The sequence below is a fragment of the Tenrec ecaudatus genome, chromosome 7, assembly GCF_050624435.1.
Source record: "Tenrec ecaudatus isolate mTenEca1 chromosome 7, mTenEca1.hap1, whole genome shotgun sequence".
Lineage (NCBI taxonomy): Eukaryota > Metazoa > Chordata > Mammalia > Afrosoricida > Tenrecidae > Tenrec > Tenrec ecaudatus.
The window spans coordinates 124,385,637-124,404,731 of record NC_134536.1 but is presented as its reverse complement, the minus strand read 5'-3'; the positions used below and the strand labels follow the sequence as shown (position 1 = coordinate 124,404,731).

The following is a 19,095-nucleotide window of genomic DNA, read 5'->3' as shown; positions in this document are numbered from 1 at the left end:
TTGCTTCAAGGACACAGGCATGGTAATTTGCAAGGTCGCCATGGTTATAAGGAAGCCTAAGGTTTCTGCTGTTGGATGTTGCATTGTTATTCTTCTACAACTTTGTGTTCCCAAGAATTACGCGAAGCACACTGTAGAAGAGATGCAGGTGATCACAGTCTAGTCCATAAATGCACACGGGAAGCACATTAGTGTCTCCAATAAAGTGGGTGAGCAAATATTTACATAATTCCAGTAGGATATTCAAGTTGTTTGTTGCTAATGAGCTCAACCTAGGGTAGAGCAAGTATTTTGATTGCCCACTTAGAGCACGATTTAAAGCAAACCTTCCTAAGGCATTTGGTAACAGAGCCAAATGGCCAATCAGACCTAAAACTGGGATGCTCTTTAGAAGCGAGGATGGCCAAACTTCATCAGAAAGAAGAATCGCCAAGGAAAAGGACGGCGTGCTTGGAAAAGTTCTCATCAGCAAAAACCAGGGGCCCCGTGGTGAGACGGGGGATGCAAGAGCCAAGACAAGCCCCAAGACAAGCTCCAAGACAAGCGATCCCGCACAGGATGGAGCAGGTTCCTTGCTTTACGCATAAGGTGGCCACGAGTCAGAGCCGTCCCCATGAGAACGAACAAAAAGAACATCAAAGTTAAATCTATGGAGGTTGAAATAGGTCCATGCCTTTTCAAGAGGAGCCCTGGTGATGTAACGGGCTGCTACCCGCATGTGTCAGCAGTTCAGAGCCACCAGCCACTCATGGGATAGGGATGAAGCTTCCTGCTCCTGTAGGAATTAGCGTCTCGGAAACCCACCTGGGATGTTCTGCTCTTGTTCTGTAGGGTCGCTATGAGTTGGGATTGACCCAATGGCAGTTAGTTTGGTTTTGTTATGTATATTATATAGCATTATGCTATGTATAAGGAATTATTACATATAATATATATTTCACAATATAAAATTGCATATATGATTTATAGAGAGAGCAAAGGATAAAGTAAAAAGACATCATCAAGAGGCAACCTGGGCATAGGTATACATTTCTTTGCATGACTCTTTCAACTTTTCTAAGTATCCAAAGAATGAATTTTGAGGGGGTGGGGGAAATATGTTTAAATAAAGTTGATTTTTAATAAAACCAAAATTCTACTGCCATCGAGTTGATCCTAACTCATAGAGGGTTTCTGAGACTGAAAATCTCTCTGGGAACAGACAGCCTCATTTTTCTCTTGCAGAGCAGCTGGTGGGTTTGCACCACTGACCTTGCAGTTAGCAGTCTTATGACTAACCCACAGCACCAGCAAATCTCCTTTTTTAATAACAAGGGGAGAGGGATTAACCTTCCCTCACAAGGTTACCCTACAGAGGAGTCTTGTTCAAGTCTCCCAAAAATTCTCTCCCAAGTAAAATAGCCAACTCAGTCTGGATTTGGACGGTTCACACAAATCAGTACAAGGAAGCAAAATTACATATTTTAAAAACAACTTCATCTAAATGTCTAATTATAAACGTGCTGCTGTTACTAGTAGGCGCCCATGAGTTAAGCAACCCTGCATGACAGAGCAAAACTGCCCAGGGCGTTCTCTTGACTGTGACCTTTATGGAAGCAGATTACCAGGCCTTTTACCCACAGAACGGCTTAGTGTGACCTGCCAACTTGAGGTTAGCAGCCACACACTGAACCGCTGTGACACCAGGGCCCTTGACTATAAGCATGATGGTGCATGCTGTCATCAAATTGATTCCAACTCATGTCAACCCTGCACTCACTGACATGGAACCAGTCCTCACAGCAAACCTAGAGGACAGGGTTGAACTGCCCCTGTGGGTTCCTGAGACCAGAAATCTTTTCATAGAAAAGACAGGCACGTCTTGCTCCCACGGTGCGGCTGGTGGGTTCAAACAGCTGACTTTGTGGTTAGCAGCCCCACAGGGAACCACTATACTACCAGGGCTCCTTTGGCAGCCTTCTAGAGTAGCTTAGAACTGACCCGGTGGGTTTCTGAGACTCAATCTTGATAGAGCAGAAAGCTTCTCAAAAAGTGGCTGGTGGTTTCGAACTGCTGACTCTTCGGTTGGCAGTTCAATGAGTAACCACTATGCTACCAGAGCTCCACGTTTATAAAAGAAGCATATGCTTATTATGGAAAACTAGAGAACGTACAAACAAATGATAGAAAACGAATCCCCAAATCCCAGTAATTGACAAGCACTATTGTCATTTTGGCATATTTAATTTCGATCTTTGTTGTAAATGTTCGAAGAGTGTGAGTATGGATATGACGTCTGCAGCCTGTTTGTGTTTCTTTAGCCCATATCATGAAGGGGGAAAAACATTTTCATAAAATCTTCAGTGGCCACACATTATCCCATTAGATGGACATGCCATCAACTGACTCTGTCATTTCCTTAAAGCTGGTCCTCGGTTTTGTTTCCAATATTAAATTACCGTGCATAATGCTAGGTTAAGCGTGAAAGTCCTTTGTGCTTCCCCCCCCCCCTCCAGTACAAGTATTTCTGGTTTATTCGCAGAAATAGAATTGCTGGAAGGCATATACTGTTTAACTTTCAGGGAAAAGGCAGGTGCCTGGACTAGGATGACGAGAACTTGAAACTGTCCTCTCATTTAGGCATGAAAGAGAAAGGGAAGTTGCTGCCAGTCTGAGAACTCCAGTCCTCCAATCAAATGTAGCTGCTGTGGGCAAGTTCCATCAGCTGTTGGCATGCCCTCAAAAGAGGTAAGACCGACATATGCGGGCCAGTATCACCACACATGGACTATTACATAAAAGACACAGGACCCCGTTTCACCAAGTCATCAGCTTCCTGAGCATGAGATATCTATCACCCAAAAGACTCTCTTATCGTCCTGGTAGAAATGGAATCCTAAAAAGTTACATGGAACAGTTTTTTTAAAGCAATAAAAGAATTTCCTTATTTGTGTGCAAACATAAACTTTTTTAAGTGACATAAATTTAAAGCGAGGCTCAGATTCCAAGGACATGTCCCCCCACGTCTATGTCTCTCTCTTCTTAGTGGTCTCTTGCTATTGTGCAGTCTTGAATCAGTCCTACAGGCGTAGAACTGCCTCCAATGGGTTTTCTACGCTCAAGTCTTTATGGCAGGAGATTGCCTACGTTTCTTCTCACATGGAATGGCTTGGGGCTTTGAACTACAGGCCTTAGCAGCCAAGTACTTAACGATTCCATCAAGTCCACTTCGGCTCCTACTTAGTGGTCTAGGAGTGTAGGGGGGTGAAAATTAATAAGGGTTCCAATAGCCAGGGCACCTAGAATCTAGTTCCATCTGACCTGAACCAACAATGGGGCCGCGAGCAACACCGCCAAAGCACTCAGATTGAATTCCTTGTTTGGTAAACGTCACGGTTGCGCCAAGTCCCTGGGGTCACTCCCCGGGCTCTGACTGCAACACCCTCGTGTTTTCAAGGTGCCGAGGGAAAATGCAGGAGGTGGAGTTAACTCTCTTTGAACATTTCAGTGCAAATGCTGACCACCTCATTTTCCATAACGCAAGTAGATCAAATAGCGCTTGGTCTACAAAAGAGAGCAGAAACTGCGCATGCCCATTCCTTCAACCAACAGACACGAGGAAAGCAAAGACGGGGGCATCTGTAAGCAAGGAGAAAAGACAGAGGGCTCACCGTGGCCATTGCAGTAGTAGATCCACTTCTCCCGGTTCTGGGTCGGGGTCATGGATTTCTTCAGCCCTGCCTTTTCCACGATGGCGCTGGGATCCTGCCGAGGCCCTTTCTTCAGCGTCCTGGAGCTTTTCCGGATACTGCACACCACGATCACCACCAGCACCAGCAGCAGGAAGAGGACAATCATCCAAGGCAAATGCTCGTTGATGTCAAAATGCTTGTGGAGGTTCTGCCTGGGATGGCCCCTCTTCGGGGTCTTGAGGGGTGTGCTGGCCTTCTCGCCCCCGGTAGCCTCCATGGAGGAAGGCAGCAGCTTCAGGATGTGTCTGTGGTGGGGGCCTTGCTGGTGCTTAATGACCTGGAGGTTCGGGAGGGTCTTGTTGGCACCTCCCTCCCCCCTTGCTGAGCTTGTGTTGTCAAAGAGGGCCCCTTCCTGGATGCCACTTGGTACCTTTGGTCTAACAGAGGCAGAAGAGTTGGATTCTGTGGAGTTCGTGCCTACAAAAAAAGAGTAGGGAGGGGGGAGAGCTTTTCCATATTTGGGGGAATCTATATATTCCCTCCGCTCCCGACTCATCTCCACGTCAGATCCGATTATCAAAAAGGAGATGACCTTTGGGGCTTCAGAGTAAATGTGTTTTGCACATTTGCCATAAAGGCCCTAAGGGCAAGTTCAAGTGGAGGGTCACAACTGAACAGCTAAACTTGCTTCCTTCGGGCCTTGAAGATTCCACGGACACCTGCAAGGGTCCCACATCTGCCCTTCGTGGGAGCTTCTCCTGTGTACTTCACATGCTGAGCAGACAAATAACTAGTTGACCCTGATGATACTCTGATTATTCAAAGAACAAGTTCTAATTCAGTTCATTTGCTCATAGTCCTTCTGCCCCGCCTTTTGACTAACTCATAAAGTGGGGGAGGCGGCGATGTGACCTAAAGAATGAAACGAGCTCAAATTCAAGGTTAGGACAGACCTTTCTCAGCATCTGCCACTCTGTGGACTTCGGGCAGAGCAGCTTCCATGAATGACCTTTGCTAAGGAATGTACACACTGGGGAGTCGGAGTCCCAGACCGCGTCAAGCCCTGCAATCACCTGGGCACGCCATTTGAGCCCTCTGAATGTAGCTCTGCGTTTCAAATAGAGAGGTTGTGATAAGCCTCTCCTCACAGGACTATCATGACGATCAATGTAACCACACATGAGAATTCCTTAGGAAGCATGACTCAAGTTGGTTATCATCTCAGGGCAACTGAGATCGCTCAGAAAGAATTAGAAAATGAAAGGTAAACTTCTCTATTCTGGCTCAGCTTCGAGACGCATTATGAGGAATACTGGATGCTTGAAAATGCTATGGAGAGTCAAAATCTTTGGGGGAGGGAGAAGTCAAGTGATGATTTTCTAAATGGGAATGCTAGTTACCTTCCAACTGGAAGGATGTTACTTGTTTCTGGAAGCTTCTAACTTGTCTTCCCACGCCCTGCTCTACCTTTGATCTAATACGCATCCCTCTCTTCCCGATTTAATATCGTTTTCTCCCTTTCTACCTCTTTCTTTTCTTCTGGCTTGGTCCACTCAGGACTGACTCCATTTTGGTGCCATTAGACATCCAATTCACCCAGTGTGTTGTCAAGGTTGAAGCAGAAGCCTGAAGAGGCTAAGTGACTTACACAAGGTCACGCACTCTCCTGTTCCTCTCAGTTAATATTTTCTCGCCTCTTGGGGTCCCCGCTTTTAGATAGTGGAGCTCCTTTAATAGAAATCCTCTGGAATAAAATCTGATATGTCTAAAGAAGCCAGATTTAATTAGTCACAACCGGAGGCCCCTTCTTCCGAATGTGACTTTAAGAGTCTATACAATGAAGAAGAACTAGATCTATAAGCCCTACCAAGTTCAAAGCATCCCTCAAACAAACAACTCATGAGGGTAAGTTACCTTTGGGAATATAAGTGGAGGAAGGGACTTCCTGGGATTCCGTGTGCTCAGGGCGTGAAAAGATGGCCGCGCCAGGGGGAGGTGGGGTCGTGCTCAAGAAGAACGGGGGTGGGCCACAGACATTGTCTGCCTCCTTGGTCCCCGGCTTGATCACCACCAGGTGCTGACTCAGACAGTCTGTGTATGCTTTGCATTTCAACACACTAGAAGGCACATCAGAGAAGGTACCCCGAGGGCACTGCTTACACCGTACATCCTCCAACTCCGTCCCTTTCTTTCGCACACCCCAACCCACAGGGCACACCGTGTGGGGGGCGCAGGTAGCGTTAAACTGGAACATGCCGGGTGGGCAAGTGCATTCTCGGTCAGTCAAGGCAGCACAAGGTAATCTTTCAACCATGGGCCATGGGCATGGCTGGCTACAATCATGGCATTTCTCAATACCATTCTCATGCCTGGTGAAGGTGCCCCTGGGGCAGCTGCTGCAGACGCGCAGGCTTGTGTTGGTACAGTGTTCAGACACATGGGTTCCTGCTGGACACTTGTCACAGGTAAGCACCTGGCCAGTGGCACGGTCGACATGGTGGTACGTGCCAACCAGATTCGGCGCCTTCTGTTCTGGCTGAGCGGTGATGGTGCTAAGGAGTCCGAGCTGAAAGAAATAAAGGGGAGGGGGCACACAAACCAAGGAGGAATTAGAGAGGCACAGCTGAGAAGTAAGGAAAGGACATTCCAAAGGCCACCACCATCATGCCTCTGGACACTGCTGTTGTAACCCAACACAGTCTTGACTCAAAGACTTGACTCCCATCCTAGATTGTAACCTAGGAAGCCAAGCCAGTTGCCATGGAGTTGACTCTGACTTATGGTGACCGAGCAGAGCTACGCTTCAGAGGATTTTGAAGGCAGGGACTCAGAAGCAGATGGGCAAGACGTTCTTGCTTCTACAGTGCCTCTCAATAGGCTCGAGCCACCAACGTTTCCTTTGTTGTTAAGTGATTCACTCCTTGCACCACCGAGAGCCTCGAAGCACCTGCCCTACGACCTGAGATGCAATCCTTCAGTTGCTTGACCTTGTCTTGATTCCATCTGTAACCTGAACCTGATGCCACCTCCCAAACTTATGACGGAAATGCAGTTGAGACTGTGCACCGGTAAGTGCTTTAGGGCTCCTACGCTACATAGAAGTTGAACTCCTAATCCAAGAAGAAAATAACTTGCTGAATATTTGTCTACCTTTCGGCGCCCCAAAAGTTAAGCTGCCACTTTCTGACGTTAGGATAAAGCACTAGGATGGCATCTATTCCAGTTGCTCTGTCCATAGCATGGATAGCCCAGGCACAAGACAGAAAGAAGACCCTCCACAAGACAGGACACTGGGGCTGCAACAACGGGCTCAACCATAAGGACAGATGTGAGGATGGCAGAGGATGGGGGAGTGTTTCGTTCTGTGGTACCTAGCTTTGCTTTGAGCCCCATCCGACTCAACGACACCTACATAGACCGGGCACGGCTTTCTAGAAGCTTGGTCAATTAGACGTCAAACAGTTTTGTTTTCCTTTTCAAACAAGAGCAGGCTCGTCGTATTCTTGATGGTGTACTTTCACCAACAGAGCCATGCTCCTAGATCCACACCCGGCTTGTTCAGCCTCTGAAGGCCATGGCCACCAGGAGGCTGGACCTGCAGACCCCAAGAAGCCCAAGCACAGAGCTGGGTCTGGCGAGTGGTGCTCCACAGAGGAGTTCACCTAACGCCCATCACACAAACGTCTCCCAACTAGACAAGAGTGTACACCTGTTCCCAGAACAAAAACTTGGTGAAGGGCAGCAGGTAGGCAATTTATATCTGTGCTGCTAACTCATGAGTTTCGTTTGGGGAGAGAGGAGAGCTTTTAAAACAAAGTGAAAAGAGAGCTCATCTGCATTAGCGAGGAGGGAGAACTTTTTTTTTTTTGAAACTCCCCCACAGTGAATCTTTCGTCCTTTATGGAATGGACAAAGGTTCTGTCAAGAAAATACTGGCTACTTCAAACTACCGGTTCTGACAGGGCCAGTGCCTTTTGGATTTAGCCACTAATTGTGCGTCAGATTTTTTTTCCTCTGTCCAAGTGATCAGAATGTCTCTTTCTGTTTGTTTTGTTTCTTAGCCTCCTTGAAAGTGAATTCAAGGTGTGTTTTTCTCCTAACCTTAACTACCTGAAACGAACAAAAAAAAAAGTATCTTACTTTAAAGCCCCTCACCCCCTTACTGGAGCTGCCTTTGGCTAAATGATAAGATCTAAAACAAGGTTTCAGCTTATGAGAACAGTGTCATCTTTTCTTTATATCGGGGCAAAAGCACCTCACTATCATCAGTCTATTCTGACGCACAGCGATCCTATAAGACAGGGTGTAACTGCTCCCTGAGGTTTCCTGGCTTGTAACTCTTTCTACCAGAGTAGAACATCTCATCTTTCTCCCACAGAGCAGCTGGTGGTTTCGAACTGCTGCCTCTGCAGTTAGCAGCCCAATGCATAACCACTGCACCACCAAGGCTCCTTAGGCAAAAAGCAAGTTGGTGATTAATTTCCACATTAAGAAGCTTAACATCGTTTGGGGCTGTGAACACACTGCCTGGGAAAGCTCAGTAATGGTTTCCCTTTTTAATGCTGGCTTCACCTTTCCTCTTGCTCCTTAGATTCGCAGACTCGCCCCCACCTTTCTTTTCCGAATGTAACAGATGCTCCAGGTTAGGAGATGAACAAAAAACCCACCACCACCCTGGGGGGGCAAAGTCCATTCGGCAGATCCAGCCAGGGCAAGTTTGGATCCAATCTTTTCTGTCACCAAAGAGGTTGCAAAAATGCCCCCTTTGTGAATGAGGGGGGGTGCAGAATGGAGACCCAAAGCCCATCTGTAGGCAATTGGACATACCCTTTCAGAAGGGTCATGAGGAGGAGACAAGCCAGTCAGGGTGCAATGTAGCAACGATGAAACATACAACTTTCCTCTAGTTCCTAAATGTTTCCTCCCTCCTCCCACTATCACGATCCCAATTCTACCTTACAAATCTGGCTAGACCAGAGGATGTACACTGGTACAGATGACAACTGGAAACACAGGGAATCCAGGACAGATGATCCCTTCAAGACCAGTGGTGAGTGGCAATACTGGGAGGGCGGAGGGAAGGTGGGTTGGAAAGGGGGAACTGATTACAAAGATCTACTTGTGACCTCCACCCTGGCAGACAGACAACAGAAAAGTGGGTGAAGGCAGGAGACGTCAGACAGTGCAAGATATGACAAAATAATAATTTATAAAATATCAAGGGTCCATGAGGGAGGGAGAAGTGGGGAGGGAGGGGAAAATGAGGAGCTGATGCCAGGAGCTTAAGTGGAAAGCAAATGTTTTGAGAATGATGAGGGCAATGAATGTACAGATGTGCTTTACACAATTGAAGTATGTATGGCTTGTGATAAGAGTTGTATGAGCCCCTAAAAATGATTTTTAAATGCCCCTTTTCCCTCTCAACTCCTGCAATTTCTAGATTAGCTGGTTTCTATGGACAAAAGCCACTTTGGGATAGCTGCAGTCCTGGAAGGTTGACGAGGGTATCAACCACACAAAGGGCAGGTTGTTACACTGAAGCAAATGAAATGGAAGTGCAGACGGGACTGGAGACCTGACCAGGTTCCAGCATCACCGTGTGTTCTAAGTGGGACTTTGTAACTGCCTGGGAAAACATACACCCAGGAGAGTAGGCAACTCAGCAAAAAGAACACGGGGTGGGGGTGTCGCAAATGACACTGTAAAGTGTCTGGAGGTGGGAGTGAAGGAGGGGGAAACGGCCTCCTAAGCAGCATCTAGTCCCTTAGGAAATGCACTGTGCACTGTGAATGGCGGCTGCAGCAGCCACCCCAGAAGACAGTTGGACGGCCGGTTCTATCTGGGTTTCTGATCACTGCACTATCAGAGTGCCCGGGTTGTTGGTGCTGCATGACTTATAGTGACCCCGAGTGATGGAGTAGAACCGCTCCACAGTGTTTCCTAGACGGTGGGCTCCTCAGAGGACCCCATGCAGTATGCAAAAGTCTACCCCAAGCCCCACTCCACCCGCCTGATTCCCCATCCTTTAAGTGGGTCTCTAGGTGCTTTGTTCACTAAGAATAACGGATCACGTTTCTAATTAAAGCAAATCTCAGGACTATTTAAACAGAACGATCCTGGCTAGCACATAACCTTTAAATTACCTTAGGAGGCTGCTCCCACAATGCCCATCATACCAGCAAGTCCACTTGTCTTGTCTTTAGGTAGTTCACCGGAGGCTAGACATTATGAAGATTTGTGCAAAATCGAGACTCTACATATGCGTGCATTCGGCAGGTGTGTGCTGGTGAGCTGCTCTGCGTGAACAAAGGCACAGAGAACAAACAGAACCTTGGAAAACATTATAGTTCTCGGGGAGCATGCGTGCTAAAGAGAAACTGACGAAACCTACTGACGACACCATAAATAACGTGGAGGGGAAATAGAGATTCCCAGAGAGGGGGTTAGCAGATAGGGTATCGTTCTGGGGGTGCTAAAGAAATGCTTTGGAGGCCTGGTAGTGTATTGCTTATGAGGTGGGCAACTAACCACCAGTTTGAAACCACCAGCCGCTCCAAGGAAGAAAGACTCACCTTTCTACTTCCATAAAGAGGGACTCCCCAAAAGAGAAACCTGCAGGAGCACCTCTACCCTGTCCCATATACTGTCACTGTGAGTTGGCTTCAACTCAATGGCAGTGAATTACCGTATATATTCGAGTATAAGCTGACCCGAATATCAGCCGAGGCACCTAATATTACCACAAAAATGGCATTAAAATATGCTGAAACACTCGGTTTATATTCAAGATATACGGTAAATTGAAAGAAATGCTTTGGAGTAGCACTGAAGGACAGAGAAGTAGACAGTAACTCAGGGCAAGTCCGATGGAATCGACAGAGGAACCCCAGCAAAGGGTCTACCTCAAGATATGCCGCAAAGGCTATAGTTACAATTGGGGCCGCTCCAGATTTTTATCTTCGTCCAAAATGTAATGAGGCACCATTATATGAGGCGGCGTCAAAAAGTTTGTGGAACAGAATTAAAAGGTAATGGAATTTCTCACAAACTTTTTGAAGCTCTAGTGTACGTTTATATAAACTCAACTCACCAGTCAATTCCATTCCTAGTGACCCTATAGGGCAGAGTAGAATTGTCTCTTTGGCTTTCTGAAGTTGTAAATCTACACAAAAGCAGAGAGCCTCACCTTTTCCCCATGGACCTGCAGGCAGGTTCAAACTGCTGACCTGGCTGGTCACACTTCTCCATGTGACCCACTACATGTCCTCAGCCCAAAGTCGCTGTGAGTTGGACAGAGTTGAGTGGCAGTGAGTTAGGTATGAGAAAAGAAAAGAAGGGCTAATCAGATTTTTGAATTTAAACATTTCTCTGGCTGGAAGGTAAAAGGGGATAGAGAAGAAGTCCACTGGAAGGTTAAAGCTGATGGTAACTTGGACTAGGCTGTTGGCCTTGAACATGGAAAGAAGGCAGTTGGTTTGGTGCTTCAAATCACCTGGATTTGGTTGCCGGTTATCTAAGTGTGGAGGAACAAACCGGTGATTTTTACATTGGACTCAAGAGCTCTCTGGGCTGCCCATTGGGTGGAGACCAGACGGAAGTGCAGAACGCAGGGCTCAGAGGCCTCAGGACGGCTCAAAGAGAGCAGCTCCTGTTGCCAATTGTCTGGTGTAGTTTCCAAATAGGATTTCAGCTGAAGGAGACTGCACTGCTAAAAACAAGTTTGAAAACTACTGAGCTAGACGAACCTCTAAGCTGTCTCCCAACTCTAAAGATAACGGCTAAACAGAGACACCCATCTGTGCCTTAGGGAGAGGAGGTAGAGGTGGTAGCGGCCCTATCTCTACAAAGACACAGATGGAACGCAAGACAAATTCTTTTTCTTTCCACTGGCTGAAGAATCGTAATGTAAAACTAGAGCTTTTGCCTCCGGCCCCACCATTCACAAAGATGAGTAGCTAAGGAGGAGACTGATGAGGTGAAAAATTAGCATTTAAGGATGTTCCCCCAAGTAGCATAAAAAACACATTTAGATGATGCCTGCAGGGAGATGACCAAAACAGGAAGCAAGCTGGTGAGAATTACAAGAGGCGACAGACAGCCCAAGCACCTGAGACTCTTGAAGGCCCTTAGTTCTCCTTGTACAAAGGTGACGAAACTACAGAAGAGGTTCTTGCAGCATCAGGATCACCAGGGAATCGTTGCTTTTATAAATCATTTTATTAGGGGCTCATACAACTCTTATCACAATCCATACATCCATCCATTGTGTCAAGCACATTTGTACATATGGTGCCAGCATCATTCTCAAAACACCTTTCTACTTGAGCCCTTGGTATCAGCTCCTCATTTTCCCCCTCCCTCCCTGCTCCCCACTCCCCCTGAACCCTTGAAAATTTATAAATTATTATTATTTTGTCTATCTTACACCATCTGACATCTCCCTTCCCCCACTTCTCCGCTGTCCGTCCCCCAGGGAGGAGGTTATATGTAGATGTTGTCATCTGTTCCCCCTTTCTCCCTCACCTTCCCTCCACCCTCCCGATATCGCCACTCTTACCACTGGTCCTGAGGAGTTCATCTGTCCTGGAGGGAATTGTGTTTTAAAAGACTCACATCTGCAGGTAGATTACCAGATTACCTGAAATCACGGTGGGTCCGACAGCAACAGGTAAACCGAGTCAGGACCCCTCCGTCTCGAATATGCTGGGGTTCTATGAAACACCCATTGGAAATAGCCCCTTCCTTCATCTCTTCCTGAGGCATGCACTTTTGAGTGCCTTCACCTTTTTATACAGATTTATTATATTTATAACACAAAATTTGTAATAATTCTGATGGGAAATACAGAGTACTTATATACTCGGGTATAAGTCAACCCGAAATTTTCAAAAGTTTAGTTTGAAACTTTTATTTTGAAAATTTCTAATCGGTTTATACTCAAGTATATACGGTAAATTGTTTTAAATCTTGGCTCAAATTTGGTGCCTATCTTTCCAGACCACTCATGAGCCTTTGCGCACATGCACTGGTACATTCGCACATACACACAAAATGCATGCTTTAAGTCGTTGCTTCAGTGGCTTTGAGCTTTGGTTTGTTTTACATATCTAAATCAGAAAGGTCATCCATTCTGTGCTGCCATTCACTTCTGTTCATCTCTCAAGTCCGTGGCAATGAAATTATTCCATGTCGGAATAGACAGACTGCCTCCTTCTTTGTAACAGTCAAGTTCTCTTCCATAGTCTGAATGGGCCTTAACGAGTCTTCCTCCTACTGTTCCCTTGACCATCTCTCATTGTGTGCATCCATTTGCCTATATTCTGTACTCGCCCTCTTCCACCTCGAGGCCACTACAAGTTCCCCTTTCTTTCCTTCCCATGCCAATGGACAGGTACAACCAGGCCCCTCTCAGTCCTTTGAGAAATGCTCTCTCCAAAAACAAAAATCCATACCCATCCCACTCCTAACGAGTAGATTCTGACTCATTGCGACCCTGACTAGGGTTTTCCGAGGCTCTGTGGCTCTTCCTAGGAGCAGATGGATTCATCTCCGTCCTAAAGAATGGCTGTTGGGTTTGAACAGCTAACCTTGTGATTAGTGGTCTGCCAGTACAGTCCACAATTGGACTCTCTCAACCCATGCGCTTCTTCCTATTCAGACGTACCTGCTGTATCTTTCAGCATACACAGGAAGACCAGACTGAGAGCAGAACAAATATTTGGGCATAGATTTAAGAACAGAAAACTTATGTTCTTGTGTGAAAACCAGTTGTCACGATGCCCAGTGATCTTGTGTGTGTCCGCGTAGAACTGTACTCCATGGACTTTCCAGTGACCCGATGTTCGGGAGATCCCCTGGCCTTTCTACCAAGGTGTCTCGGGGTGGAACTGAACCTTGGACCTTTCAGTTAGCAGCTAAGCACCCAGTCTCTGCCTTCAGTTCAGGAAGTTCATTTATTTGTACCTCATTCTACTAACCCGTACAATTAACTAATTGGATTAAGTTGTATGTAATGCCAATTACTGGGAGCCTGGGATAGTTTATATTTACAATGATGCCTTTGAAAACTACTAGCCACCCAGATTCCAAGCACATGAGCTGACTTCTTGGTCACATTTCCTGTTTCTGTTAATGAGTTTGGTAGATAATTATACATTGTCTTGTAATGCTTCCTAATGGCCTCATAAGGGTATATATTTATCTTCCCTTTATTATTATAAGCAGCTCGAGGGCAGAGAGAGCACATTGATTACATTTCCTCCCTTGCTCAACCACTTCAAAACTGAAGTTTTGAAATTAATGAATTATGAAATTAATAGTAATAAGCAAAGCATCTTCTGGGGTGAGGGCAGAAAACTAAATCCCACATACTACCTCTTCTTGTACATAAGGATTAGAACACAGACAGACATTCATTTATATCTAGTTAGGTTCTTCTGGAGGCCTGGTATTGCAATGGTAAAATGTTTTGCCCACTAATTGAAAGAATGGAGGCTCATACCCACGAGCCACTCTGAGGGAGAAAGATGTATTCATCTACTTCCATCACTACAATCAATGTTGAACATTTTCTTCATTATTGTACCCATTATTTTTAGCTTCTCATTTTCCACCAGTTTCCCCTGCCAAAGCCCTAAGAAACTATTAATCAAGTTACTATCTCTATAGATTTACATATCCTGGATTTCATCTAAAGAAAATCACACCCACGACAAGAACAATAAAACAAAAAATATAGAAAACCCTCAGGGGCAAAGGAAAGCAGAAAATAATAAAAACTAGAACAAATTTACGATGGATTGAAAGGGAGGACAAATGATAAGAGGTTACATTTTAACTTAACTACCTCTGCATTAATCCACTTTACAATATCGCTGGTCACTGGTAAGAGAGGTTTCACCATAAGCTTAATTCATGTGGGGATTCGGCAGATGGATTTGGGGCGTTCCCCGGCATCCATAGCCTTCTGCAAACCAGAAGCTCAGAATGTAAGCTCTATTCCAGTTTCTCGTCTGAACGTGGATGTTATGATTTACAACCTTAGACCACTGAGGTTAGATGCTTCCTCCGTTTGGACTTCACTGACACCCCACATAGAGAGCTGATTGTTTGAAGACAAGGGTTTAAGACCCAAATGCTATTCTTTCTGATAGTCAGACATCATCCAATTTCTTCTCCACACTGTTATAACACCCATATCTTCAGTGATATCTTCAGGAGGGTATGTATCCAGCGGGGCCATGTCACGAGAACTAACTGTTCTTCGATTAGGACTATGATTAAGTTCGAGCTCAAAATTCCTCCATGTATCTATGGTTCATGTATGTCCCTGTCCTATTTCAGAGACATCAAAATAATGGTTGATTTCTTTAAAGAAGGACATCACCAGGCCTTCCTTCCAAGGCACTGCAGGTGGACGAGAACCTCTGCCATTTTCAGCTAGCAACCTTTTTGCACAACATAAGAGCTCTGGGTGATGGAAAGTAACTGAAGGTGTGTTCAAGCTAAAGTCTAGTTCGATCAGTGACGCTTTCAGACTGGATCCTTCTAACGTGGCCTATGAAGAATGCTGCGCACTTTGAAAGCACAAAGTCTAAAGTCCCAATGGTCTATAAAACACAGCCTGGGGCACTAGGGGCTGGAAAGAAGCTTGGTCAAAGGTGCCTGACTAGAAACAAGTACAGGACCTATTCTCTCCCCCAGGGGAAGGGTCTAGCTAAGCAATGTTTACCATTTTTCCCAATGACAGGTTGCTCCTCCTGGTTTATCCCCCAACAGATGTGAAGACACCTTCTCTGAGACAAACATCCTGACACCCCCCACCCAACCGTTGGACTTGGATTTCCATTAAAGTTCACAGGGCACCCTTGTAAGATTGTCTGTTGCCTTGGGGGTGACTGTGGACCAGTGCTGTGTGGCAGGAGCTCACTAGTCTTCCCCTTCTCCCCTAACCATGAGAAACTGACTCCAGTGGATGTGAGGTCTCTTCTGATAGAGTTGTTTTTTCAAGATATGCAAATAAAGGAATGATGCGCATAAGGATCGTGCGCTAAAGGCAGGCATACCACCTCATTGCCTTGGAGACCAATTAGAAGATTATATAACCTGAGAACAGATGCTTGCCTTTGTCTTGGTATTTATACTTACAGCCATGACTGCACACAGCATTTGTCGTTTTGTGATGACTAACTTTGCTCAGTGTAATGGGTTCTAGGTCCATTCATGTCATGAGTTGCTGCATAGTTTCATCACTGCTTGTTAGGGATGCATACTATTCCATCATGTGTACGTAACCAGAGTTTCTTTATCCATTGTTCTGCAAATGGCTGTATGGGCTCTTTTCAGCTTCTTTCTATGGTGAACTGTGCAGCAGGGAACTTGGGAGAGCATATGTCTGTTTGTGCTGTGTCTCTTACTTCTTTCCATGAATATTTTTTATAATGTTGGCGTTGTTTTTATGAATGCCTTCGATTTTCCTTGCCTGGAAATACTTTCATTTCTCCTTAGCATATGAGGGATAATCTTTCTGGAAGTAGAATTATTGATCAGGAGGGTTTTTCCTTTCAGAAATTTATGTTTATCGCTCCATTGTCTTCTTGCCTACATAGTTTCTGCTGAGAAGTCCACGTTTCTTTTTATTGATTTTCCTTTGTAGATGACTCTTTGTTTTTCATCAGCTGCACTTGGGATTCTCTCCTTTTCCTGGAAACTGGAGAGTTTGACTACGATATGTCGTGATGTTTGTCTTTTGGGATTTATTCTGTTTGGAATTCTCTTAGCTTTCTGAATAGTGATTTTCTCTTCCTTTATGATGTTGGAGAAATTTTCCTCCATAATCAATTATTTTCTCTGTGGATTATTTTGTTTCTTTTTGCTTTAGGATCCCAAGGAGACATAGGCTGTTTCTTTTAATGGTGCCCACATCATTCTCAGGCTTCCTTGGGATTCTTTTGCAGTTTTTGTGGAGTATTTCTGTCAGCGGTTATAGCCAAAGGAATTGTGCTTGCGGCTCACGGATCCAGTTTTCCTTTTCCTCCATTCTAGGGCCCTTTACTATGCTGTCTAATTCTGTTATCTCATGTGTGTCTCCGGTATGCCTTTTGGTATAGGGTTTCTAGTATTTCAGGTCCTTCGGTAATTCTCACGAGAACCCCCCGCCCCCCAGTTCTTGAAGGCACGTACACACGATTCTGAATTATATTTCTGATAATTCCAAGGCCTCTTTTTTTTTTCCTTCAGAATACTCCATTGATTGGAGGTAATTTTCAGTTATTTGTGCTTGTTTTCTTGATTCTTGGGGTGTGTTGTGCTTGACTGCTGTTTCCATGGCAGTGTGGTGCAGCTTTTAGTGGTGAATGGGATGCTGGGTCCTCTAGGGGTGCTTGGCTCTGTCAAATGGCACCAGAGGACGAATAGGGGACAAATGACATCTAGTGGGGAAGGGACTGTAACGGGGGCGGGATGGACAAGTGGGGGAGGTGAGCGAAGAAGAAAGAAACCAAAATAAATGTATAATTAATAATAAGGGCTGTCTGAATGGACCAAGAGGTTTGTGCAAATAGTAGAAAAACGAGGGGCAGTAAGAATTAGTATGCAAATATGTTTCATGAGGAAAAAGAGAGAACAGAAAGAGACAGTGGTTGGGACAGGAGGAAAGTGTAAGCAAACAATCAAACCAGAAGAGTGTGTGTGTGTGTGTGTGTGTGTGTGTGTGTGTGTGTGTGTATGTGTGTGTGAGAGAGAGAGAGAGAAAGAGAGAGAGAGAGAGACTAGGATTTAAAAAGAAAAGAGAATGAAGGAGAAAGAAGAGGAATAGGAGAAGTAAAAAGGGAAAGGCTTAAAGGGGCACAGAAGAGCAGCGAAAGGGAGCATAGCTTGGGTGTGGAGTTCTGTTGCCATGGCAGTGTGAAGGTTGGTGGATCTGTGTCCTCAGGGGCATGCAAGCAGAAGGGAGACAGAAGGAAAACGAACAAAAAACAAAACCAAAAGAAACTTTCGGGTGGGTGTGTCGAGATGTGTGAGGGTGTTGGTGGCCTCCGGCTGCCTCAGGGGCATGCTTATCCACAAGGTGGTGGGGCCAAATGGGAGGAGGAAGTAAAGGGAAATTTCTGATTCTTTGATGTGTTGGCCTCTGTGTGTGTTTGCTGTGCAGAGGAGGGAAGCTTGTCCATGAGAGGGGGGGATGAGGTGGACTGTGGTTTGTCCCTGGGGGTAGGGGTGTGGGGGGAGGGGGCTGGCACCAGAGATGGGAAAAAGAAAAAGGGAAGAAGGCATAAAGGGGGAAAATACCTGCTTGAAAGGGGCATCTGTAAAAAAAAGAATAAACTCTTTCAAATAAAAAAAAAAAGGGGGAGGGTGGCATCTGTGCTGGGCGGCGAGGAGACCTACATCAAGCTGCCTGCTATCCATGCAGGGCCACCAGAGGCTGGAGAGGTAAGAGATGAGGCTGGCTGGGTGGGTGCAGGGGCCCAGAAAGAGTCTTTCTAGGATGAGGGTCAGGGAGTGTCCACTAGTGCATTGTGTGGCCGGGTGAGGAGGGCATCGATGTGGTGAGGTCACTGGTCAGTGGTGAAGGGGGTTCATGAACAGCCTTGGGGGGTGCTGATCTTCATGGAAGTGACATCACTGCCCCCTCTGAGCCGACAAGCTCCAAGTTTAAGAAACTTCAGTGTACTTAGCTTTTACGTTGAGCTCTGGCTTCCAGGGAGCACAGGGCTTCCCCCATGGTGGAATTCCTTTGGGAATTATGGAGATTTTCCTGTGATCCCAGAAACTCCTCTATGAACACTTACACCAAACGAAACTCATTCCCATCAGGTGGGCTCTGCCTCACGGCAACCCTGTAGGAAGGGGCAGACATGCCCTTGTGGGGTTTCTAGGCCGTAATTCGTTATGGGAGCAGGCAGCCTTGTCTGAGGAGCGGCTGGTGGGTTTGAACTGCTGACCTTGCAGTTTGCAGGGCAACTCATACCACACTATGCCACCCGTTACAACCTGAGCAACCTATGAGGCAGTCATGGTCTGTCCAAGAGGCCGGCTGCGAGTTGGAATCCACAAGTGGGCACACAACAACATACAATTTTCAGGCTGTACACGCAGATGGAATGGTTGCTGCATGGCTCATAAACTTAAAATACCGTATTTTACTATGAGGCCATTGATACAAAAACAAAACAAAAATCCATCAACCCCTGCTCTGAGCAGTCAAAAGAAACGGGAAAAACTGCGAGCCCCAGGAACTCAATTACTGGAAGCTTCGGACTGCCTCTGACAGACGAGCAATGACAGCTGAGTTCTTGGCTTCCTTTCTTCACCCCGTCCCAACTCACCACCTCTGATTCTTCCATCTTCTCAACGGCTTCGCATGTGACTGCACATGAAAGGCAAACTCTTTATCAGTGAAGGGACGTCCTCTCAATCCCTG

The 19,095-nt window shown here is 45.9% G+C and overlaps 1 protein-coding gene across 1 annotated transcript in view; it reads right to left on the bottom strand.

The window, feature by feature from the left end:
- TNFRSF21 (TNF receptor superfamily member 21) overlaps nt 1-19,095 on the bottom strand; it is an 86,304-nt gene that overhangs the window by 50,476 nt on the left and 16,733 nt on the right. Inside the window, exons 2-3 of the mRNA XM_075554997.1 lie at nt 5,586-6,237; nt 3,651-4,148 (exon numbers count right to left, since the gene is read on the bottom strand). Coding sequence (XP_075411112.1) covers nt 3,651-4,148; nt 5,586-6,237 — 1,150 coding nt within the window. The remainder of the gene's footprint in view (nt 1-3,650; nt 4,149-5,585; nt 6,238-19,095) is intronic.